At 51.7% G+C, this 23,358-nt stretch overlaps 1 protein-coding gene across 3 annotated transcripts in view; it reads left to right on the forward strand.

Annotated features, from left to right (window-relative positions):
* Positions 1-22,938, forward strand: part of OTOF (otoferlin) — a gene marked incomplete at both ends in the record, with an annotated part of 98,121 nt that extends 75,183 nt beyond the window's left edge. For 2 of the 3 annotated variants that reach the window (XM_080616324.1, XM_080616325.1), the window contains 26 exons: positions 810-926; positions 3,263-3,415; positions 3,886-4,075; positions 4,473-4,597; positions 5,074-5,208; positions 5,700-5,861; positions 6,467-6,586; positions 7,111-7,272; positions 8,155-8,317; positions 9,202-9,332; positions 10,834-10,863; positions 11,523-11,663; positions 12,045-12,111; positions 13,665-13,819; positions 14,454-14,588; positions 14,864-15,001; positions 16,264-16,391; positions 17,232-17,402; positions 17,941-18,101; positions 18,765-18,907; positions 19,374-19,462; positions 20,217-20,315; positions 21,158-21,399; positions 21,877-22,055; positions 22,175-22,275; positions 22,758-22,938. In XM_080616324.1, coding sequence (XP_080472450.1) covers positions 810-926; positions 3,263-3,415; positions 3,886-4,075; positions 4,473-4,597; positions 5,074-5,208; positions 5,700-5,861; positions 6,467-6,586; positions 7,111-7,272; positions 8,155-8,317; positions 9,202-9,332; positions 10,834-10,863; positions 11,523-11,663; positions 12,045-12,111; positions 13,665-13,819; positions 14,454-14,588; positions 14,864-15,001; positions 16,264-16,391; positions 17,232-17,402; positions 17,941-18,101; positions 18,765-18,907; positions 19,374-19,462; positions 20,217-20,315; positions 21,158-21,399; positions 21,877-22,055; positions 22,175-22,275; positions 22,758-22,938 — 3,618 coding nt within the window. The remainder of the gene's footprint in view (positions 1-809; positions 927-3,262; positions 3,416-3,885; positions 4,076-4,472; positions 4,598-5,073; positions 5,209-5,699; positions 5,862-6,466; positions 6,587-7,110; positions 7,273-8,154; positions 8,318-9,201; positions 9,333-10,833; positions 10,864-11,522; positions 11,664-12,044; positions 12,112-13,664; positions 13,820-14,453; positions 14,589-14,863; positions 15,002-16,263; positions 16,392-17,231; positions 17,403-17,940; positions 18,102-18,764; positions 18,908-19,373; positions 19,463-20,216; positions 20,316-21,157; positions 21,400-21,876; positions 22,056-22,174; positions 22,276-22,757) is intronic. The other variant, XM_080616326.1, reaches the window with a different exon arrangement.
* Between the last annotated feature and the right edge of the window lie 420 nt (positions 22,939-23,358).

Consider the following 23,358-nt stretch of genomic DNA (forward strand, 5'->3'; position numbering starts at 1 on the left):
GGTCCAGACCTTGTCAATGTGGTGGGGAGCTCTGGTCCATAGGCATGCTGATTTCCAGTGCCTCTGGATTGAGAGTTTGAGGTTTATTTCTGAATAGAGGAGCCCAAGACCACTTGGGTGTTGCACAGGTCCTAGCTGGCAGTTAGGTCTATGCTGCTGCCTCCCTCCACCACACTCTGGTTTGGAAAGAAATATGGGAACACAGGGGAGGAGCTACACTGCTATCAAATGGCTGAGGAAGGAGGAATTCAGAGGGGGCTTGCTCCAGGGATAGATAAGGCCTAGGTGTTTGGGACTGGTAGACCCGCTCCTTGCAAAGGATTTAGATGTGCAAAAGAGATGTGCAAAGACCAGGGAAGCTTATTTAGCTGGCACAGAAAAGGACACTGGATTCAGCAGCCATCTGAATCCTGCGGAGGGATGAATTTAACATGTGAAAGCCTCCATGTCCCTTTTCCTGAATGGTCAAGTGCTGAATTACAGCAGGGTCAGCAGAAAGGGAGAGACTATCCTTGATAGTCCAGGCTTGAAGCACCCCAAAATGCCCTAAGCACAGGTGACACCTTCCTACCCTCTGCATCTTCTCCTATAGCAGATACTCTGCACTGTTAGGGGCCCTCCCTGCATCATGCCAAGGTTAACAAACAGGTGTCAGGAGTGCCATCATCAGGATGCATGTGGTGGGATTAAAGAATCTGCCTCCTCACCATCCCTTCCCAAATGCTGGGGACATGCCTGGTGCTGCTCCCTTCTCTGTGCTCCCTTCTGCTCTTGCTCACATGAAGCTTTGGGCTCCCCTTTAACCGCAGGAGAACATGGGACAGCAAGCCACGACTCTGAGGTCGCAGGTGAAGAAGAACACCATGAAAGACAAGCTGAAATTGGTGCAAAACTTCCTGCAGAAACTCCGGTTCTTGGCAGACGAGGTGAGTCCCTCCACATACAGAGATTAGCTGAGTAAGCACATGGTGGTAGCAGCCTGGGATGGATGGAGACCTGTCTGCAAACCCTATGGGCAGGAGAGGTCCCCAATAGCACAGGTCTTGTGTAAGGAGCCACTTCAGGTCTACACCCTGCCACATGCCTCCTGTGTGGTTGGAACAAGTTAGTGCTAAACCAAGTTAAAACCCCTTCCTCCCAGCCAATAAACAGAGCTGGGGCCTTTCGCATTCCTGGCAGCCTGAGCCATGGGGAAGCCATGAAGTTCGCTGGGGAACTGGTCATCAGAAGGTGGCACATATCAACCCAGCATTAAGTTCAGCAGCAGGGAGCTGCTTCTGATCCTGTTTGGGTAAGGAGTTGTTCTTCAAAGGGCTGTGGGATAACACCCTGTCCTCTCACAGAACTCAAACCCTCTGATTTTTGCTGCTGCAGCATACTCTTGCTTCACTCCAGCTCACAGGTAAGAGATAGTAGCCCAGTATATTAGAGGTGCTCACAGCATTTCCAAAAAGATGCTGTTATCTGCAAAATATATTTCCTCCCTTCAGAAAAAAAAAATACACCATTCCTCTGCTATTTTTAGGGATGCTGTAGCTGCAAATTATTTTTTCCTTCCTTCGGAGAAATACACCTTTCCTCCGCTATTTTTACAGTTTAGGATTGGGTCAGTCACTAAGAGGATACTGGCCCTCATGGCAGCTGCAGCTGTTGCACCTTCTGCTCTTAATTCCCATGGCAGGCTCCCAGCCTCGACTACATATCCTTTGTTACAGCAAGGACTTCCTTGGCCTTGGCTCATCACAGCAGAACATAAACTAGACTGTAAGGTGTGATGGGACCTGTCCAGACAGGGAATCTGTCATAGAATCATAGAGGGGTTTGTATTGGAAGGGCCCTTAAAGCTCATCCAGTTCCAACCCCTGCCACGGGCAGGGACACCTTCCACTAGACCAGGCTGCTCCAAGCCCCGTCCAACCTGGCCTTGAACACTGCCAGGGATGGGGCAGCCACAGCTTCTCTGGGCAACCTGTGCCAGGGCCTCACCACCCTCACAGGGAAGAACTTCTGCCTAAGATCTCATCTCAATCTCCCCTCTGTCAGGTTAAAGCCATTCCCCCTTGTCCTGTCCCTACAGGCCCTTGTCAAAAGCCCCTCTCCAGCTTTCTTGTCAGTCTCTTTAGGCACTGGAAGCTGCTCTAAGGTCTCCCTGGAGCCTTCTCCAGGCTGAACAAGCCCAGCTCTCTCAGCCTGCCTCCATAGCAGAGGTGCTCCAGCTCCTGGAGAATCTTCATGGCCTCCTCTGGACTCACTCCAACAGCTCCACATCTTTCTTACGTTGGGGCCCCAGAGCTGGGTGCAGGACTGCAGGGGGGCACTCATGAGAGTGGAGCAGCGGGAGAGAATCCCCTCCCTCGACCTGCTGGTCACGCTGCTGGTGATCAGCTCCATTTGATTTTGCCTCTTTTCCTCTAGTTCACATTTATGAAGCACTTGGTAATGGTAAGCGGCTCTCTGAGGAGCTGTGTATGGGTTTAATTTTCCTTTTTGGTTGCATGTGCAGAATGTATCCATTTAGCAAGTGCTATCCTGGTTCCTGCCCCTGCACGGCACAGCCCTCTGGGGACGGGGATTCTCCCCTAAAGTTGCAAAGCCTTTCCCAGAGAGGCTCTGGTATCCGGACTTCACATGAAGAGATTTTAGTAATTTGGCATTTCAGTGTTAAAATGCAGTAGTGTGTGCAGTATATTGAGCTGAAAGGAGTTTAAAACAGACTTCCCATGCAGACCTCTTACATAATAGTGTGTTTCATAAATTCTTTTTAATCTTACTTGGTATAAAATGACCTTGTAGATTTCAGAGGGAAGTTTGTGATTGCAGCTGCTGCCTTTTAGAATGTCTAAATATAAACAGATTTTTGGAAAGCATGAGAAATTATCAGCGGTGTTTCTCTGATTGAAGTTGAAAATCAGAATTCTGGCCTTACAGTCCCCATGTCCGCTGAATGAAGAAAGGAGAAAAATCTTTAGTCTTCTAATTCAAAATGTTGTGGGTTTTTTTTTTCAACTAGAACAAGTATAAATCCCAATTTGTTTCCTGCTTGGCTTCACCCTGCTGACCCTAGCTGAGCAGCTTTCCTTAAGCAGACAAGCTTCTGCAATGGGAGGCTCAAAACCATTTCAGTGTCCCTAATGTGGCAATAGGTACACCAATCTCCTGTGGCATCTGTTGAATTTGCCTTCAGAAGGTCTCCAGATGTGCTGGTGCCTCAGTGCTCAGAAAGAGCTGAGACACTGACAGAGCTCTTTGCTGCTCTTCATAGCCCCAGCACAGTATTCCTGACATCTTCATCTGGATGATGAGCAACAACAAGCGCATTGCCTATGCCCGTGTCCCTTCCAAGGATATCCTCTACTCCATTGTGGATGAGGAGATGGGCAAGGACTGCGCCAAAGTGAAGACCATCTTCCTCAAGGTGATGATCTGCCTTTCCCGGGGGAACTGCAGCCAAGAGGAGGGAGGTGGAGGAAGGACACACTGGGAGGATGGGAGATGAAGATGAGAGAGCAGTGTACCTAGTTTTGTATACAAGACAAAATAGACCCCTGCTCTACTGGTAGGGGTGGAAGTCTAAAGTTAAGAAGCATCAGCCACTGGTCTTACCCCGTCCAGTAGGTGAGAAATGTTTGGAAGGGGAGATGTGTTTGATCCGGCTGCCACAAAAGAAAATGCTGGCTTAGAAAGAGGATGCCAGCATGGTGGGAAGAAAAGAATGCATGGGCCAGGGTAGCGTCATGATCTAAAATGATGAAGGCTGGGTCCCTGTTTTGAAGGGACAGTGGTAAAAGCAATGCATCAGAAGGAACTGAATGCTGCAAAAAGTGGTCTGTCCATCTCTAAGTCCTTCCCTATATCCATGTAAACTCTTCTGTCCTTTGTGCTTAGCTACCTGGGAAGAGGGGATTTGGACCTGCTGGGTGGACAGTTCAGGCCAAGATGGAGATATACTTGTGGCTGGGCCTCAACAAACAGCGCAAAGACTTCTTGAGTGGCCTGCCCTGTGGATTTGAGGAGAAGAAGATTGCCAGAGGCCAAAACCTGCCATCCTTCCCACCCATCAGCCTCCTTTACACCAGTAAGAACTTCCTGCCTGAAGTGGGTCTAGAGACAGGATACGGAGAGGGCCAGAGGGAGCCTGGCTAGGCAGCCCTTAGACCTAGGGCTTCCAGGAGCTAAGGGGGAAATCATTCCAGCTGTCCCAGTCTGAGGTCTCCCACTGCTCCGATGGGGAGATGGGGTATGGGAATCATGAACCCTCTTCCCTACCCTGTTCATAGCTCTCATCCTGCACATGCCAAGATGGATGCTGAGGAAGTCCCCATGCCCATTCAGGACTCATGCTTTGAGCCTATATCGTTCATTAGTGCTGGCCCTGAGCAAAAAGCAAGCCCCTGAGACCTCGCTCTGCAGGCTGAGCCCCACAGCTGGGCTGCAGTGCTGCGTATCAAGCTGTCTCACCCTCTGTCTTGCAGAGAAGCAGGTTTTCCAGCTGCGAGCCCACATGTACCAAGCCCGAAGTTTATTTGCAGCCGACAGCAGTGGCCTTTCAGACCCCTTTGCACGAGTCTTCTTCATCTCCCAGAGCCAATGCACTGAGGTAAACACCATCTCCTGACCTGGAGAGCTGAGCTTTGGTGTTGCATGTTCCATCAGCTCTTCATCCTGCTCCCCTGCCACAGGTCTCATGACTGCCAGTAAATCAAGGATTAGGCTGTCTCACGACAACAACATGTGCTCCCACTTCAGCGCACAGCTCTCCCACATCCCGGGGGGGATTCACTTGCCTGGTTAGGAGAAACTGGAGCATGTTGGAGTGGTTTTTGTGTCTCCCTCCCAGGGCTGAAGGCTGCCAAACACTAGCAGGCCTGGTGGACACTGGCAGTGATTCACATCTGTTTGCCTGCTGTTGGGATTTTTCCCCTGGGAGATACTCTATACCTAACTAGTCTAAAACAAACAACCATGCAGCAGCCCATTAGTGCTGCTGGGCAACTCAGACCAGTGCCCAGTCTGCTGCCTTTGCACGGGCCCTTAGTCCCTGCCTGGAGCAATAATTCTCTGCCATTCTTCCAGGTTCTCAATGAGACCCTTTGCCCAACCTGGGACCAGCTGCTTGTCTTTGACAATGTGGAGCTGTATGGAGAAGCTCATGAGATGCGGGATGACCCTCCCATAATTGTCATTGAGATCTATGACCAGGACACAGTGGTAAGAGGAATCGCAGCAAAGGAAAATGCTTACGGTTTTAGGTGCTGCGATCACCCCTGACTCAGAGGCAAGCCAGTAGTGCAGAGGATGCGAGAAGCAGCTTTTCTCCCGACCCTTGGAAGATATTCCCCCCCAGATCTCCCATGGCACGATCAACCTCTGCTGCTCATTAGATCTCAGATTCAGTGCAATGACATCTTATTTTCGGAGTGTGAAGCAAGAGCTTTTGTGAGGCTGGAGGCAAGGCGACATTACAAGAGTCTTTTCCTTTTGAAAAGTGGCTCAGCCCTGGCCTCAATGCTGAGCCTCAGCCACCTCCTCCACCTTGTCTGAAGAAGCCAGGAGTGAAAGCAGTCACTGAGCTTTGGTGTCCCAGGTGCAGTGGGCTAGTCCTGTAATGACCACGATGGGGAGAGCTGCGGGGCTAACTGGAGAGACCTCATGGCCATGACTTGGGTCAGCAAACCCCAGTGCTCTCTTTGCCTCCGCAGGGCAAAGCTGACTTCATGGGCCGCACCTTTGCGAAGCCAGTGGTGAAGATGTCAGACGAGCAGTACTGTCCCCCACGCTTCCCCCCACAGCTAGAGTACTACCAGATCTACCGTGGCAACTCCACTGCAGGCGACCTGCTGGCTGCCTTCGAGCTGCTCCAGGTACCCGCTGCCAAGGCCACCCCACACTGAGGGAGGGAAAGGATGGGATGGAATGTTGCAAGGGAACAGGGCTTTAACCCATCCGTGTATATCTTAGCTGCTGCAAAGAGCAAGGAGTTCACACATCCTAGAAAAGCCAGAAGGGTTTATCACAGCAACTAACCTGGTGAGAGGGGAACAGCTCATATGGGATATTTGATCTGCCCTGGGTTTGGAAACAGGACTTGAAACCTGCTCTGGGCTAAGCTCTCGGAACACTTCTCCATCAGTTTGTACTCAGCCCAGGCAGGTGCAACTCCTTGCAGGAAGAAAAGGAACATCCCTGGGGTTGGGATGTGTTGGTAGGCTAAGTTTGCTTTGCTGCTGGGTCTGTCCTGTGAGGAGGCACAGCGCTTCCCAGCACCTTCCACTCATGTATATACCTTTTCCAAAAGTCCCTGGACTGTGGGGTCAGCTGGACACTCAGCAACCCTTTGCTGCTCCTGAACCCTCTGAGACAGCACAGACCCAATGCACGAGACCAGGGACTGCCAAAAAGCCAGCTTCCCAGCAGTTGAGCACCAGCTCAAAGGAACAAATCCTAACCCACACTGCATCTCTTCCAGATTGGCCCTGGGGGCAAGTCAGACCTGCCCCCAATCGACGGCCCCACGGATATGGACCGCGGCCCCATCCTGCCAGTGCCACTGGGGATTCGGCCAGTGCTGAGTAAATATAGAGTGGAGGTAATTGCCTTGGAGCACCAAATGTCAATGTTCAGCATTGCATGGGCAGGAGAGCCCATCCATTGGTGTTGGAAGAACAGGAGGAATCTTTGAAGCTCTGATGGTTAGCTGGGCACTAAGACCAGATGTCTGCATTGCAAGGATCTGTCTGTACTGGCTGCACCAGATGTCAGTCCTGAATCAAGAGCCACTGTGGATGGATAGGGCTGGTCTGGTTCTGAATTATGGAGTTCCATGGCAGAAAAAGATGAGAAAGGAAGAAAAGGGAGTGTCGAGGGCAGCAGGCTGGAGATCTTAGGCTGTTATAGATAAGATGTGGGGTGGCAGAGGGACCCTGCTGCAGCCTTGAGCCACATGGTGGAAGAGAAGATACCTCAGGGGTCCACCGCTGCCCAGGCAATGACATTAGTAGTGTCACTGCTCCTGGCGGATACAGAGAACCAACTGCTTTGACTCTACCTTGCTCCATCCATGGAGCACTCCATCTCATATTTATGTTCTTTATTCTCCTCCTCCTTCCCTAGGTCTTGTTTTGGGGGCTCAGGGATCTGAAGAGAGTGAACCTGGCCCAGGTGGACCGGCCTCGTGTGGACATTGAGTGTGCTGGGAAGGGGGTCCAGTCAGCCCTCATCCAAAACTACAAGAAAAACCCCAACTTCAGCACTTTGGTCAAGTGGTTCGAAGTGGTGAGTGTTTCCTCTTCCCTCTGAGCTCCTAGCTGAAGCCCAGATTTTCTGGATCTGAAATCATGGTTCCTAGCCCCTTGCTTCAGTTTCCCTACAGCAACAGATGACAAGCACCATCCAAGTTGGTGTGGCCTTTCTCTGAGGGCTCCAAAACATGCAGCTTCACAAGCTTGCAGCCCAGAAACCAACCGTGTCCTGGGCTGCACCACGAGCAGCATGACCAGCAGGTCCAGGGAGGGGATTCTGCCCCTCTGCTCCACTCTCATGAGTATCCCCCTGCAGTCCTGCATCCAGCTCTGAGTCTCCAACATAAGAAAGATGTGGAGCTGTTGGAGTGAGCCACAAAAATGCTTTGAGGCCTGAAGCACCTCTCCTATGGAGACAGGCTGAGAGAGCTGGGCTTGTTCAGCCTGGAGAAGCTCTAGGGAGACCTTAGAGCAGCTTCCAGTGCCTAAAGGGGCTGACAAGAAAGCTGGAGAGGGGCTTTTTGACAAGGGCCTGTAGAGACAGAACAAGGGGGAACGGCTTTAACCTGACAGAGGGGAGACTGAGATGAGATCTTAGGCAGTTCTTCTCTGTGAGGGTGGTGAGGCCCTGGCACAGGGTGCCCAGAGAAGCTGTGGCTGCCCCATCCCTGGCAGTGTTCAGGGCCAGGTTGGACAGGGCTTGGAGCAACCTGGTCTAGTGGAAGGTGTCCCTGCCTGTGGCAGGGGGTTGGAACTGGATGAGCTTTAAAGTCCCTTCCAACCCAAACCACTCTGTGCTTTGCTGGAGCTGCTCTAGCTTCCTCCAGCATGATCCTTGTTTTAGTTCCAATCACCGAAGCAGGCATCCCACAGCCCCTTGCCATCCCTTGACAAGCAGCACACCTTTGCTTCCCAGGACCTCCCGGAGAACGAGCTGCTCCACCCTCCACTCAACATCCGCGTGGTGGACTGCCGGGCTTTCGGGCGTTACACCCTAGTGGGGTCCCACGCTGTCAGCTCCCTACGGAAGTTCATCTACCGCCCACCAGATAAGAAAGCCCAGCACTGGAATATGACAGGTACCAGGCTTGGACCAGGAGGACCTGGCTGGTATGGGTCACTGGGGCATTGTGCATGGAGAAGAAAGAGATGGGTAGAGGATTGTAAGGACTATGCTTGTTGGTTAAGCAAGCAGTGGTTCTGGATCTGGGTCAAGGGGGTGAGAAGCCACAGGGTGTGAGGCCATGAATCCCCTCTGATGTTTTCATCTGTGGCTCTCACTGCAGTAACTGCAAACCTGTAAGAAAGAAAGGTTGGTTCATCACTAACACCTCTGCAGTTTCATGACTCTAGACTCCCCAAATGTTCTTCAAGACTGGAAGGGGAATTTGCCATACTGCTGCTGTTTGAGTGAAGACTATGAAGCTACAGATTGAGGCCACTCAATTCCATTTCAATCCATTTCAATTCCAGCCACGACCCCATTCATCCACATCCACAGCAAGGCCCCTTTCCCTGCACCCAGCACAGCAGTCAAGGGCTTGGTGAGCCACAGGGATTGCTGATCTCCTCCTAGTCCTTGCTGGAAGCCGAGGCACCCTTGGCTGGACAGAGACAGGAGGTCTGTGGGGGATTGCCAGAGCCCATCCTGGGTTCCAGCCAGAGGTCTGGACCTGTGGTTGTGTCCACACCAGCTGATAGTTTTGGGGCAATCACCTTCTCTGTCTCTTCTCCTCTGGACACTGGTGCAGGTGGAAAACCCCAATCCTTTCTCATCATTTGCTTTCCTTTGCTATGGAAGGGGTTTTTTAGTTGTGCTGTAAGGGTCTGTGCTTATTTCCACTGCTGCTCTTCTCTGGGCACACATCACTCTTGCATGAGTCCTATATGATCTCACCTAAGCTCTCAGTTTCTCCTCTACACTTCCTTCTCTCTTCTTTCTCTTTCTCTCTTCTCTGTCCAGCCAAACACCTCAACGGCTATGTGGCAATGACCAACAGGGCCCATCGGTCTCGCCCCACAGGGGAGATCGTTGTCAACATGGAACCTGAGGTTCCTATCAAGAAGATGGAGACGATGGTGAAGCTGGAAGCTGTGAGTATCTGTATGTCAGCAGCGCTTTAGCATCTCTCCTCACTGAATTGCTGACCTCCGAGTGATTCCACCCAAACAGAGGCCACCTTGTCCTGCTGTACATGGGGTTGGGCTGATGCCTGGAATGAAGGGCCTTGGGTCATAGTCCTACAAATTGCCTCTTTCTGTCCTGATTGAAATTAGCTGGAGCTTGATGCCTAGAGAACTGTCCTGGTCTATGCAAATTAGACATCTTTATGTTTTCCTTCATAAATAGTCAGAGGGGAATGAGCACCCATGAGCACAGCCCTGTCCCTGTCTGTGACCAATGCAGACACAAGCGACCCATCAGAATTTCCCCATATGTAGCAACCCTGCCCTTTCAAAGCACTGCACAGTCTCTACAAGCAGCCAGGCTCACATAGATTTCCCTTTTTCCCTTCCTGCAATAGTTTCAAGACATTCAAATGGCTACATCAGCTCTTTGAAATACCTGTTCAACTCCTTGAAATGCCCGTTCATGGGTGGTCAGTGTGGTGTTACTGCACAACCTCTCTGCAGCAAGTCTGAGCCACACAGGACACAGCAGATGCACACGGTATCAAGCTGATTCAGGCACACAGAATCAGCCTGAGGCAGCCAAAGCTCTTTAGACCTTTTGTGCTTACCCTGAAAATTTGGCACTGTGTGCATTGGACAGCCAATGTGTCCCAGAGGCATCAGGCTTTGTTCCCATGCTGAATGTGCCTGTGCCTATTTGCTTGCCCAGAACAGGAATTCCAGCCCCTTCTCATACCCCTAGGCTCAAGAGCTTCCTCACAAGAAGAAGCGGATTTCTTTTTGCAGGAGGCCCTTTACAGCAAGATGAACACACAACCTATGTGTGCCTACAGGCATGTTGTGGGCTCCAAATACCCGTGGCGTCTCATGTGTGTGCGTTTACAGAAAGGCCATGGCACATACAAAGCATCACAAGCACACATGTACAGATACATACACACGCTGTGAAGGCCCTTTCACATATGTACCTATATGTAGAATCCCTCATATGTGCTGTATCAGGTACCTCTGCTCACACAGCTTCATGCAACAGGACATGCGTGCATGAGTGTGTCTGGAGCGCCCCAGTGCCCACATGTTTCTTGAAATCTACCACAGTAGCTTGCAGGCATTCCTAAAATGGACAAGAAATGCTCCAAGAGCACAGAGAGCTGTTACCCATGCTGAATGCCAAAGTGTCTTTCCAGACCCAATCTCTCACTGTCTGGGATGGTTGCTCTGCCTCAGCAGTGACAGAGATATCTCCCATGTGGAGATGGGTTTGGTTCATCACCACAGACATCTTCCCTGCAGGCAGAGCTTTCCCAGTCAGGGCTCTTCATTCAAGGTGTTTAATTCCTTCATGCTTGGGGAGCTGTCTGTGACTCGTAACATGTGTGTGCCAGTGTGTATTTGTATTTGGCTGAGGCTCTGCTGCTAACTGGCTTTCCCTCTCCCTACTCGCTTCCACCACCGGCGGCAGAACTCCGATGCAGTGGTGAAGGTGGATGTGGTAAGCGATGGATCTGCTCCGCATCCCTGCTCCCAACCCTCTGCAATCCCTATCCAACCCTTCTGGGCAGCTTTCAATGGACCATACATCCTCACCAACCAAAAGACAGGCAGCGACCAGCACCCTTTCACCCCAAGGCACAGACAGAGCAGCGTTGTCTCACTGACAGATATGCAGTGGCCTGGTTCCTATTCACTGGGAAGCTCTTTTGGGCCAGCACTTCTCAACCCAGCTGTCCCAGGGACAGGCAGCACCCTGTGGGAGAGGTGCTGGTTATTCCCAACACAACCTGATACTCCCTGCAGAAGGTTTTATTGCACCATTGAGTAGACCCAGGGTACTTGGGGGGCACAGGGAGGACTGCGATCATGTAAGATTCAGGAGCGGTAGCCTGGGAAATGCTTGGATGGAAGGGATGATGGAAAGGAGGGGATATATCAGGACTCTGACACTGTGTCCCTCTGGAGCCTTGGTCATCTTGCTTTGCTGCTTTGTGCCTTAGTGTCCGCGGCTGTAAAGGGGGAAAGTGCTAATGAGGCAACCCAGCATGGAGGGGTTGGCTTCTCAGATGCCTCACCCACCACCTTTGCACTTCAAGAGATATTTTGCTTGCATCTGATCCCTGTTCTTCTCTGTCTTCGCTTCCCTTGTCCCTGAAGTCTGAGGAAGAGAAAGAGAGAAAGAAGAAGAAGAAGAAAGGAGGAGGAGGGGGAGGAGAGGAAGTAGAAGAGGAGGAGCCGGATGACAGCATGTTGGACTGGTGGTCCAAGTATTTTGCTTCAATTGAGACTATGAAAGAGGTGGGTGCAGAGCAGAGAATGGTGTCTGTAGGGGGGAAGGGGAAAATGCTGTTTCCTGCCTGTTGAGGTCTCACCTATTTCCAGCTGCTTCCAAAGGCTCTGCTACTTTCCTTGCTAACCCTGCCTGACTGTCAGCAAGGATATTTTTAACAACTGGCAGAGCTGAGCAGGATTCATAGAATCAGAGAATGGTTTAGGTTGGAAAGGACCTTAAAGCTCATCCAGTTCCAACCCACTGCCACGGGCAGGGACACCTTTCACTAGACCAGGTTGCTCCAAGCCCCATCCAACCTGGCCTTGAAGCCCAAGTTAGGTATTCCCAGCAACCACAGAGACCCCAGCACAAGCACCCACTCCTTGTCCTCTCTGTTTCTCCCCCAGCAACTCCGGCAGCAGGAGGCAGCTGCAGCAGAAGCAGAGGAGAAGGAAGAAATGGAGATGGCAGAGGGTAAGCAGGTTGTGAACAAGAGAGGGAGCATGGCAGGGAAAGGTAGGACCAGGGCTCCTTCTGGTGCTTGAGCATCCCTTTCAGAGCCTGCTGCTGCTTTTCTGCCAAAGTAGGTGCTCACAGTGTGTTGTATATCCTCTGTTGCTTTTGCCAATCAGATGTGGTAGCTATAAGACTCTGCTCCTGAACTCTGTTGATCACACCAAGTAATAGATACTTCTAACTCACCTTCATGAGGATTTCCATCCTCGTTTTGCAGAAGGCTTGAAGTACTTTGGGTTTTTTTATTTTGCTTCAGTTTTACATAGGAATATTCAGCCAGACAGAAAGTCTGGGATTCTTCTTATCTGACTGTTTTTACCCTCATGTAGACGCCTCCTTGTCTGCTGTTCTAGCAGAGACAGTGAAGAAAAATACACACTTTTAGGGAAAGTTCTGTGACCTGTCTTTACTATGTTACAGTAAGATGAATTGTGCCAAAATTCATTTTTCTCTGAAGGAAGTCAGGGGTCTGTAGCTCAGCTGGGGTGTTGCAGATGTTTAAAATTGGTGAGACAAGTTTTGCACAAGTGGTGTGGGCCAAGAATACTGGTGAGCTGGGACGTGTTGGTCAAGGGTGACTTTGTCTATTTGCATCCTGGAGGCTCCTTGCCAGTCCCACCAGTGGGGCTTTGAGGGGTTTCCCTGAGGACTTTCACCCATACCCTCCATACATTCCATGTCCCCATGGGTTGCTGTCCCCATATTGCTGTCATGCCGGGGCACTGCTGTCATGGCAGGGCTGCTGGGGGGTGTCTTGTGTCTCCCGTTGTTTTCTTTCTGCCTTCTGTGAAAAATCCATTTCCCCTTGGCACTCCCATTCCTTCCTTCCTCCTTTCCTCTTCCACATGAAGTCTTTGTCATCTGTGTGTCCCCATCTGCATTGCCCAGCAGACATGAAAGCTGGCAGAGGCAGTGAGGGACAGGGATTGTAGAGGGTGTGGGAAACGTCTTCTTTGAATGTACCTTTCAGGACAATCTGTTCCCAGTGTAGTTGATGTCCACGGCTGGTGGTTGCTCTCAATACAGACCCCAACAATGTGTCATTGCAGCTGGTCATGAGCAGCACCACCTTAAGGGCAGCAGCTTGTGCTGAGCATCAAGGACTGCCCCCTCTGCAATACCCAGGCTGGGGTTTTATTCTTTAGACTGCATATAGCAGGCAAAATCTCCATTACAAGGGCAAAAAGGAGATGCAGTGGGCAGGACCAGGTCTTCTCACTGCTGTTCAAGGCAGCCAGCGGCTAGCACTGTGTCCTTGTTTTGTAGTCCTCCAAATGACTTCTGCACAGAGACCATCCTAGAGATGACGTGACCTGGGCAGCAGTGGCCAGAGTCAAAGGAAGACAGGAGAGGGCTGGGATGGGATGGGAGTTGCAGGCAGTAGCTGCTGTCAGCTTTCATGCTCCTCCTGTCTGAAGGACTTCGATCAAAGTCCCCCATCCCTGTCTCCTCCACCCCTCCTCACCCTCATTTCCATCTGCTCCCACCCTGCCGCTTCCCCTGAGACTCAGAAATCAAACTTGATGACTCTCCCATGAAAGGCTCCAAGGCTCAGGCAAAGAACAAAGAGAAGTCCAAGGCACCCAAAGACGATAAGAAAAAGAAGCAACAGTCGGCCCCTGAGCTTCCTGAGAAGAAGAACAAGCCTAGGATTGATGAACTGAAGGTATGTGTGTCAGCAGGGAAGGAGAAGGGCTTGCCTGCTCAGTGCCAGGCTGGAATTCTAGCCCGATGGCAGTTTGGCCACCTGGAAATCAGAGCAGGATAGGTCAACCCTGCATGAGGCACCTTAGCTACCTATGGGTTATCTAACCCTAGGTGAGATGTGCCTAGGGACTGCCAGCTTCTCTCCATAGTTTGAAGGAGTCAGAGATAACAAGCTTTACAGAAAGGGGTTGCCCTGGGACAGGATCATCCTTGGAGAAGCTTGGATGTGCCCTGGCTAAAAAGGAGAGTTTTCCAGCCTGGCTACGGCAGGCCCAGCCAGGACAAAGGGCAAGAATGGGCTCTGGTGCAGTCTGGTTCATCTCACCCATGATGTTTATTAGGATTAATGTAGTCTGTGATTCTGGTGTCCAGCAGGGTGTTGAGCCTGGGTCTTGCACAGAGGAGAGGACCACTCAGCTTCCCTCTTGTACATTATTTTGATGCTTCTGGCGTCAAGATCCAACCCAATGACCCTGGAGATCCTTTCACTTCCTAGAGAATTGGACACTGGGAGCAGAGGTGTCCAAGTTCCCTCTGCTTTGACCTGGGCAGTCACCATATCTTTCCCCTCCTTTAACCTTCTGTCATCACAGGTTTTCAACAAAGAGCTGGAAACAGAGTTTGATAACTTTGAAGACTGGCTGCACACCTTCAACCTGCTCCGTGGGAAGATCGGGGACAACGACGACAATGCAACAGAAGAGGAGCGGATCGTGGGGAGGTTCAAAGTGAGTTTGGTTGCCAGGCTCCCACAAGCACCTTGCTGGCCTGATTCCTCTGCAGGCCTCCTTTCCTCTGTCCAATTTCTCTTCTCATGGCTGCAACCCCTGAAGAGGTGCTTGTGAGGTGGAGGAATTTTCCAGGTCTGGCCTGTCTGCTCCAACACATGGCTAGAAACAAGGATATCGTCTGGGTCCTCAGGAAGGGTGGATTGGGATGGATCTGCTTACCCTGAGCCCCGGGCAGCAGGACTCTCATCGGGCTGTGTGTTGCCTTGCACCAGGGCTCCATATGTGTCTACAAAATGCCTCTCCCAGATGATATCACCAAGGAGGCAGGATATGACCCCAACTTCGGCATGTTCCAGGGGATCCCCAGCAACGACCCTATCAATGTGCTGGTCCGAGTCTATGTTGTGCGGGTGAGTATAACAGTGTGGTGTGGCAAGGCATAATCCTGCACTCCCTTCCAGGAGATGGTCCCAAAGCTGTAGGGTGTTGGTTTTAGCTCTCAGCGCATGAGGGCCCAGGATGCAGCATGAGGACTGAAGCAGCTCATTGACAGGTACTTGTTAGTGTCTCCATAGCTGTGTGCTCCAAGCAGTGGGAGCAAGATGCATCCAAGCTCATGCCAGATCCAGAGACCTATCTTCTGGTGTGTAGGATGGACCAGAATGTCTGTCATAGTGCTTAACTCAAGTGAATAATTTGGATCAGCTCAGACTGTGAGATGCTGGTTCCTTCCATAGCCACAACACCTCAGTGATGCTTTGCTGCAGAGCAATGGGAGCAGGGTCTAGTAGATCTGGTGGAAGAGCATGGCACCTCCTTGAACACGTGCTGTGTGGTTATTGATCTGACCCAGCTAATGCACTTTTCTTTATATATGGAGCATGCTCTGGGAAAAGTCTTTTCCTGACCCCTAAACTAGTCATCCTTGTCACCTGAAGCATGTGAGTGGGGTACTGTAGCCAGGCACTTGAAAAGGATCTCAGTCCTGCTGGAAGCACTTAGGCTGCACCTTGTTCCAGTGTTTTACAAATGGAACCTACTTTTGGCTACATTTCCCACTAACCTGATTCTCCATCTAGTGCAGCATCCCATTGTCCAGTGGGGCAAGAACTCTCTTGTAGATCACCACCAGACTGAGACTGCAACAGTAGATATCAATCTGATCAGCACCAACAACCACTAGGATGGGCTGAATGTGTCCTAGCACAGGCACCTGCTGTTGTGTGCCATAATGGAGGTCAGAACTGGAGAGTTTAAGGATACTTATCTCCTTTATGGGGAGAAGCCAGAAGCCCTTGGCACTAGTATGGAGAGAACAAGAGGGGAAGGGAACGGTCTTCTTGATATCTTGATCATGTTGTTCCTCTGGGTATTTGTTTAGAGGAGCCTGTTTCTTTCCACTGATGAAAGAGATGCAAAAGGAAACTGGGGTTATGTCTCTCTGAGGAGACACAGCCAGCCCCAAACCACTGCCCAAACCAGGACAGGGATTAACACAATGCAGGATTTATCCGCAGTTTAAACCAAGACACTCTATATAGGGAGCCCAAAGTGTTTAGCTGCATGCCCATGGCCAGGCAAAGCCAGATGATCTCAAGGATGGAGAATGAAGCCATCCCTGAACTCTTCCCTACAGCAGATGGCACTGATATATCTCACCTCTTCTCTACAGGCCACGGACCTCCACCCGGCTGACATCAATGGGAAAGCTGACCCCTACATTGCCATCAAGCTGGGGAAGACTGACATCAAAGACAAGGAGAACTACATCTCCAAGCAGTTGAACCCTGTCTTTGGAAAGTGAGTTGCCCCAGGCCTGTTACCTCTCTGCACCTGAAAGTGATGAGCAAAGCCTGAGCCAACCTTGCTAGTCCTTGGACCTGCACCCTGGTTGTCACACACACAGCTGCTTGAGATCAATAGATGGGACTCATCACACAGAACTTCTCTTGCAAGCAGCATAGGCATCCTCATTTCAGCCAGCTGTATATAGTAAAGGGTGTTTAAGAGATGTACGTATCTGATAAACATGCAAAAAATCTGGAAAGGGACTTTTTGCAAGAGCCTGAAGGGACAGAACAAGGGGGAATGGCTTTAACCTGACAGAGGGGAGATTGAGATGAGATCTTAGGCAGAAGTTCTTCCCTGTGAGGGTGGTGAGGCCCTGGCACAGGTTGCCCAGGGAAGCTGTGGCTGCCCCATCCCTGGCAGTGTTGAAGGCCAGGTTGGATGGGACTTGGAGCAACCTGGTCTAGTGGAAGGTGTCCCTGCCCATGGCAGGGGGTTGGAACTGGATGAGGTCTAAGGTTCCTTCTCACCCAAACCTTCTATGATTAAGGTTAAGTGTACTTTAGGAATCATGAGAGTATGGCCTAGCTCTCCAGTGATGCATAAACTCTCTTTCAGGGCCATTGAGACATTCAGGTCAAGCAATCTACCTGTGCTACCTCTTGTCTAGAGCTGCTGGATGTGAAACAAACCATGCAGAGTTTTAAAGCCCCTACCTTGAATGTCCTGCAGCAGTAGACGAAAATTAAACACTGTTCATAGATCGGAGCAGACCCACCTCACCCATATGTCGGTCTTGAGTAGCAGCCAAGCCTTTTCTCTTCAAGAGCTTTTCTCTTTCCCCTGGCCTAGATCCTTTGACATCGAGGCCACCTTCCCCATGGAGTCCATGCTGACAGTGGCCGTGTACGACTGGGACCTGGTGGGGACTGACGACCTCATTGGAGAGACCAAGATTGATCTGGAGAACCGCTACTACAGCAAGCACCGAGCTACTTGTGGAGTCTCACAGACTTACTCCATGTACGAGCAATGCTGTCTCTGCCCAGTCTTCTGCCTGCACCCATACCTGCCTCATCTTCCATGCCAAGCCTAGACCTGCAGGAATCTCCCTCCTTTACTGCCTGCTAATAGAGGAGTCTGTGCTGTATCCTCACCCTTAAGACAGGTTTTGTGACCAGCACAGCAGGGAAGCAATGGAGTGGGTTGTAAGGAGCGCAGGACAGGGAGGAAGGAACTGAGGGGCACTCACAGGAATGGGCAGAGGGGTGAGGTCAGAGCTGAAATAGCAGCAGGGCCAAAGGAGCAGTGCTGAGCATCAGGAGTCAAGTGGGGTGCGCAGAGTAAAAGGGCTGGGGTGGAAGGGTGTTAGCAAAGCACAGAGTGGTGGCATAGAGGTACTTAGTCTGCTCTCAAGTTTCACATTTGCTGCCTCAGATCCTTTCCCTGTAAATCCTGGGTCCTTCATGGCAACATTTGTTTTGCTGGCAGAGGGGAAGAAAATGCTTTTTTTCCTCCAGATTTCTCTGCTGATTCACTGACCTTGCCCTCCTATTCACAGACATGGTTACAACACCTGGCGTGACCCCATGAAGCCCTCCCAGATCCTGTCCAAGCTATGCAAAGATGGCAAAGTGGATGGGCCGCACTATGGGCCAGGAGGAAGAGTAAAAGTTGCCAACAGGGTCTTTACTGGCCCCACTGAGATTGAGGATGAAAATGGTATCTGCCACATGGGATGAAGGTTGTGGAGGGAAGCAGGAGTCTGGGGTGTCCCCTCATCATTCAGGGTTGGAGACAGAAACAGTGGTCCTATCCCCCCAGAGCAGCACTGCAGTCACTTTCCATCCACCACCTTAAATGAACCTTCCAGTATGAGATCAGTTAGAGTCTTATAGACCACCCAGGCCAGAGGGTTGCTCTCAGAATCGCTCATGAGTGTCCATGTCACAGCCTTTGAAAACATCCTCCTGGCAGCATATGCCCAAAGAGCAATGACAACAGCCCGCTCTGTCCTTCCCAGGGTTTAGGAATCTGTTCTCCATGTAACTACATCCCCAAACAGTGGTTGTGTCCCAACACACTCAGATGTGCCAAAGAAAGATGAAGGCAGGCCAGGAGGGGTGCAGAAGGGGAGGAGATGGATGTGGAGCTTGTTAAGCCTGGGAAAAGGTAGACTGTCAGGGGATCTGGACCTTCTGTAAATGAAGAGAGAAGAGAAGGAGAGGAGTTAAGAAGTGTTGGCTGTAGGACAAACTGTATGGAAGGAAATGGAGAACAGCTAATAGGCAGTGCTGCACCCTTGGAGTAGGTAGGGGTAGAGGAACAGGGTCCTCTCTGTCCCTGGTGTCTCTGCCCAGCTCATCCCTCCCTTTGCCCACACAGGTCAGAAGAAGCAGACGGATGAGCACCTGGCCCTGGCTGTGCTGCGTCACTGGGAGGACATCCCATGGGCAGGCTGCAAGCTGGTCCCCGAGCATGTGGAGACACGTCCGCTGCTGAACCCCGACAAGCCGGGCATCGAGCAGGTCCTCAAAAATCCAGAGCAGAGGTGGAGGCTGCCCATGCTGCAGAGCCCCTCTGAGCAGGGAGCAGAGATGCTCAGCTCAGTAGACCAGCTATAACCCACTTTGTTGTGGGCAGCAGAGGCAGGGGAGGCATCCTGCAAAGAGTGGCACTTGGGCATCAACAGCCCTTAACTTGTTGACCATAGCAGACTAAATCAGTGCCTCTCCTGCTCCAGCCTGCATCCATTTCATACCCCGAAGTCCCTTCATCCTATGCAGCTCAGCAGCACACCATGCCATGAGACACTTCTGCAGGCAGGGGGAAAGAACTCATTGCATGGGGGAATGCTGCCCTGCTCAACAATCTGGCAGGGTTCACTGGTGCAGCACATCTGGCATGGCCAGACTGATATTGATGGGCAAGGGAGGGAGGGACTGCACATTGCGAGGGACAAGGGGAGCTGACTGCGCCTCTCCAACCTTGCAGGGCCGCCTGGAGATGTGGGTGGACATGTTCCCCATGGACATGCCAGCACCTGGTCCTGCCATTGATATTTCTCCCAGGAAACCAAAGAAGTAAGGAACCTCCCAGGCAACTAACCCCATGGAAAACTGGAGGTTGGGGATGGAACCCTGTTTCTCCCTTCTCCTCTGCTGCTCCATGGCCGAGCCCAGGCCTCTGCCTGCATCCCTTGACCATGCTGGGATTTCCAGAGATCCCAAGTCATAGAGAGATGACTTCCCCATGAACTGAAGCTGAGATGTTCCTAGGATGAGAGAGTTGGGGTTGTTCAGCCTGGAGAAGAGAAGGCTCTGGGAAGACCTTAGAGCAGCTTTCAGTTCTTAAAAGGGGCCTATCAGAAAGATGAGGGAGACTTTTTGGCAGGGCCTGTTCTGACAGGATGAGGGGTGATGGTTTTAAACTAAAAGAGGGGAGATTCAGGCTGGGTGAGAGGAAAAAGTTCTTTATAATGAGGGTGGTAATATACCGGCACAGGTTGCCCAGAGTGGTGGTGGATGCACCATTCCTGGTGACATTCAAGGCCAGGCTGGATGTGGTTCTGGGCAACCTGATCTAGATGAAGATGTCCTGCTCATTGCAGGGGTGTTGGACTAGAAGACCTTGGAAGGTCCTTTCCAACCCAAACTATTCTACAGTTCTATGAGCTGGATGAGAGGGTTGCAGGTAGACAGCCTGCTTCAAGCAGGGTTATGCCTGGTTATTATCCTAGGGGTTTAATCCATCTCCTCTGTCACTCTGGCAGTGTCTCCCCATCCCTTCTGCCCCTTCCCCTGTGCCTCACCTCCTTGTTTCCCTTCCTCCTGCCAGGTACGAGCTCAGAGTGATAGTGTGGAACACAGACGAGGTCATCCTGGAGGACGATGACTACTTCACCGGCGAGAAATCCAGTGACATTTTTGTCCGGGGGTAGGTACAGCATTGGCCTGCCAGTGTCACCTCCTCTGCTTCTCCTGGGCTGGGTGCTTGTGCTTTCTGGGGTTCCTATGGGGGTTTTGGGGTGGGAAGGAAGGTACAACATGGATTATGATTCAGGGTCAGATAGCACCAATGCTGCTGTTGTCCTCTTTGCTGGGTTCTTGCCTCTTCACCTCTTGGCTGCACGACCCCCTGTGTGTGCCTGGCCTGGCTGCCCAGCTCTCAGCTGCAGGTTATAATCTGGAACACCAATTAGGTGGTTTTGGATGATGCTTTCCTGGTAGAAAAGAAGATGTCTGACATCTATGTCAGGGGTTGATAGCCAAGGCCTCTCTGCTTGTTCATGCCTGCCTCTCTTCCACTTTTTGACCTTGTCTTGATGACCTTACTTGGCATTTCAGCCCTACAGCCTCCAATTCCAGCGTCTAGAGCCAGACAGTGGTTAGTTCTCATCTCCGCTTCATTCTCACCCAGCAGCTGGGGAAAGCCCCTTCCAAAACTTACCTGTACACAGATGAGGGGACCCACACCTCCATAGCCAAATTCTTCGCAGGACCTCGTATCAATGCATCAGCATTTCGGGCTGGTGGGTGTCTATGGGGTGATTTCTCACCAGTCTGTTAAACACACCATAAGCCACCTGCCAGCCCGAAATGATCCTCCTACCCCCAATGCCCATCCTGCCCTTTGGAGATGCTGGAGCAGCACCAGCCCATTGCTCACACCTTTAAGTCCTTCCAGTCTGTCCTGGAGGCATCCTGGCTGCACAGACAGGATAGTCCTGTGCCCACTCCTACCTCCTATAATGTCTGCTATCCCTCTGGGCTTCACAGGTGGCTGAAGGGTCAACAGGAGGACAAGCAAGACACAGATGTCCATTACCACTCACTCACTGGTGAAGGCAACTTCAACTGGCGCTATATTTTCCCTTTTGACTACCTGATGGCGGAGGAGAAGATAGTCATCTCCAAGAAGGAGTCTATGTTCTCCTGGGATGAGACTGAATACAAGATCCCAGCTCGCCTCACTCTGCAGGTCTGGGATGCTGATCACTTCTCGGCCGACGATTTCCTTGGTAAGTGAGGGTCCACTGAGCTGGGGCAATGAGGCAGCCAGCAAGGAACCCATGGCTGGACAGGTAAAGAGCAGTGTGGGATGGGACACAGCCTATGCAGGAACAGAACCTGGAAGGGCATCTCTGTTCCTAAGTCCACAACATCCTCAACATCCTACCAACCCCTTTAGATGATGCTGTTAAGAGCACACAGGATGAGAGCCCTTGTCTCCGCTGCCACAGGCAGGGACACCTTCGTAAGATCTCATCTCAATCTCCCCTCTGTCAGGTTAAAGCCATTCCCCCTTGTCCTGTCCCTACAGGCCATTGTCAAAAGCCCCTCTCCAGATTTCTTGTCAGCCCCTTTAGGCACTGGAAGCTGCTCTAAGGTCTCCACGGAGCCTTCTCTTCTCCAGAGAATATGCTGCCCAGCCCACCTCCAGCCAAGACTCAGCATTTTGCGGGTGCCAACATCTGTGCTCCCCTTTCTCCTGCCAGGGGCCATCGAGCTGGACCTAAACCGCTTCCCCCGAGGAGCCAAGACATCGAAACAGTGCAGCCTGGAGATGGTGACCAATGAGGCGGAGCTGCCCATGATCTCCATCTTCAAGCAGAAGCGGGTGAAGGGCTGGTGGCCGTTTGTGGCCAGAGATGAGAATGATGAGCTGGAGGTCACTGTAAGCATGGGGGAAATGAAGGCGTTTTGCATCCCTCAGGTGCCCTCTGTCACCATGTCCCTGGGGACTGAGGTGGGGCGCGTTTCCTAGGTCTCAGCACAACTTTCTGCTCCCTTCAGGGGAAAGTCGAGGCTGAGCTGCACCTTTTGACAGCAGAAGAGGCAGAGAAATCCCCCGCTGGGCTGGCCCGAAATGAGCCTGATCCACTGGAGAAACCCAAGTAAGTGGGAAACCCCGCTCCCCAGCAGGACCAGGGTGCTGTGGGGTGGGAGCCAGGCCTGGGGAGGTAAGGGAGGTTTTCACTGGAATCCTCCAGTAGGAATGAGGGTCATGAGCAGAGCCATCTCCGCTAGTGCCTACCATTCACTGACTTGCTGCTTTTCCTTACTCTGTTCCTGCTCTGCCTCTCTTGTTGGCTCCATCCCCTTTCTGTGGCCTCCCACCAACTCTTCCTCCCCTCCAGTCCTCACCACCAGATCCCAGCTTCAGCTGGAATCCTCATGCTCCCTCACAAACCTGCATTACTCCATCTGACACATCTTGTACTGAGTCCTCTTGTCCACCCTCCTCATCCTGGCTGGGTTCTTTTAACTCTGCAGGCATACCTAGGGCTTGCCCACTATGTCCACTGTTGCACTGCTGGCCATGCATCCCTTCTCCATGACAATGGCATTAATGATGAGTTGTTTGTTTCCCCTGCAGCCGCCCGGACACGTCCTTCATCTGGTTCCTGAACCCACTCAAGTCCATCAAATACCTCATCTGCACACGCTACAAGTGGCTCATCATCAAAATCGTGCTGGCCCTGTTGCTCCTTGTCATGGTCGCCCTCTTCCTCTACAGCATGCCAGGCTACATGGTCAAGAAGCTCCTGGGAGCATGAAGCATGGGAGCCTCCTCCATGTCCCCAGCCCTGTGGCACAACCGTCCCCAGCTGCATGTCCTTCTCCACCCTGCAGCCTCTCAGCAGCTTTGGGGGACATCTCCTCCTGCTGCTGCTGGGCCTCCTCCTTTGCATTCCTCCTCTGTGGGTCCCATTCACAGCTTTAGTCCCAGAGGAATGGGGCTGGAGGATGGCATCAATCCCAAAGCCATGCATCCCATACTGGGGCTGGCAGAGGTGCCCAGTGGCTACTGCGGGGCTCTTGGGCTGCAAGTCTGAGAACCCTTTGCCCACTGAGGCCACGGCTGGTGCCCTCCTGGGGAAACGGGAGAGGAGAGCAAGATGGAGCTATGGGATTGCTCCCAAAAGGCCCATTGGAGGAGTATTCAGAGACAAGGATGAAGCAGGGATCTGGGACTG

Source organism: Psittacula echo, assembly GCF_963264785.1.
Source record: "Psittacula echo genome assembly, chromosome: 4".
Lineage (NCBI taxonomy): Eukaryota > Metazoa > Chordata > Aves > Psittaciformes > Psittacidae > Psittacula > Psittacula echo.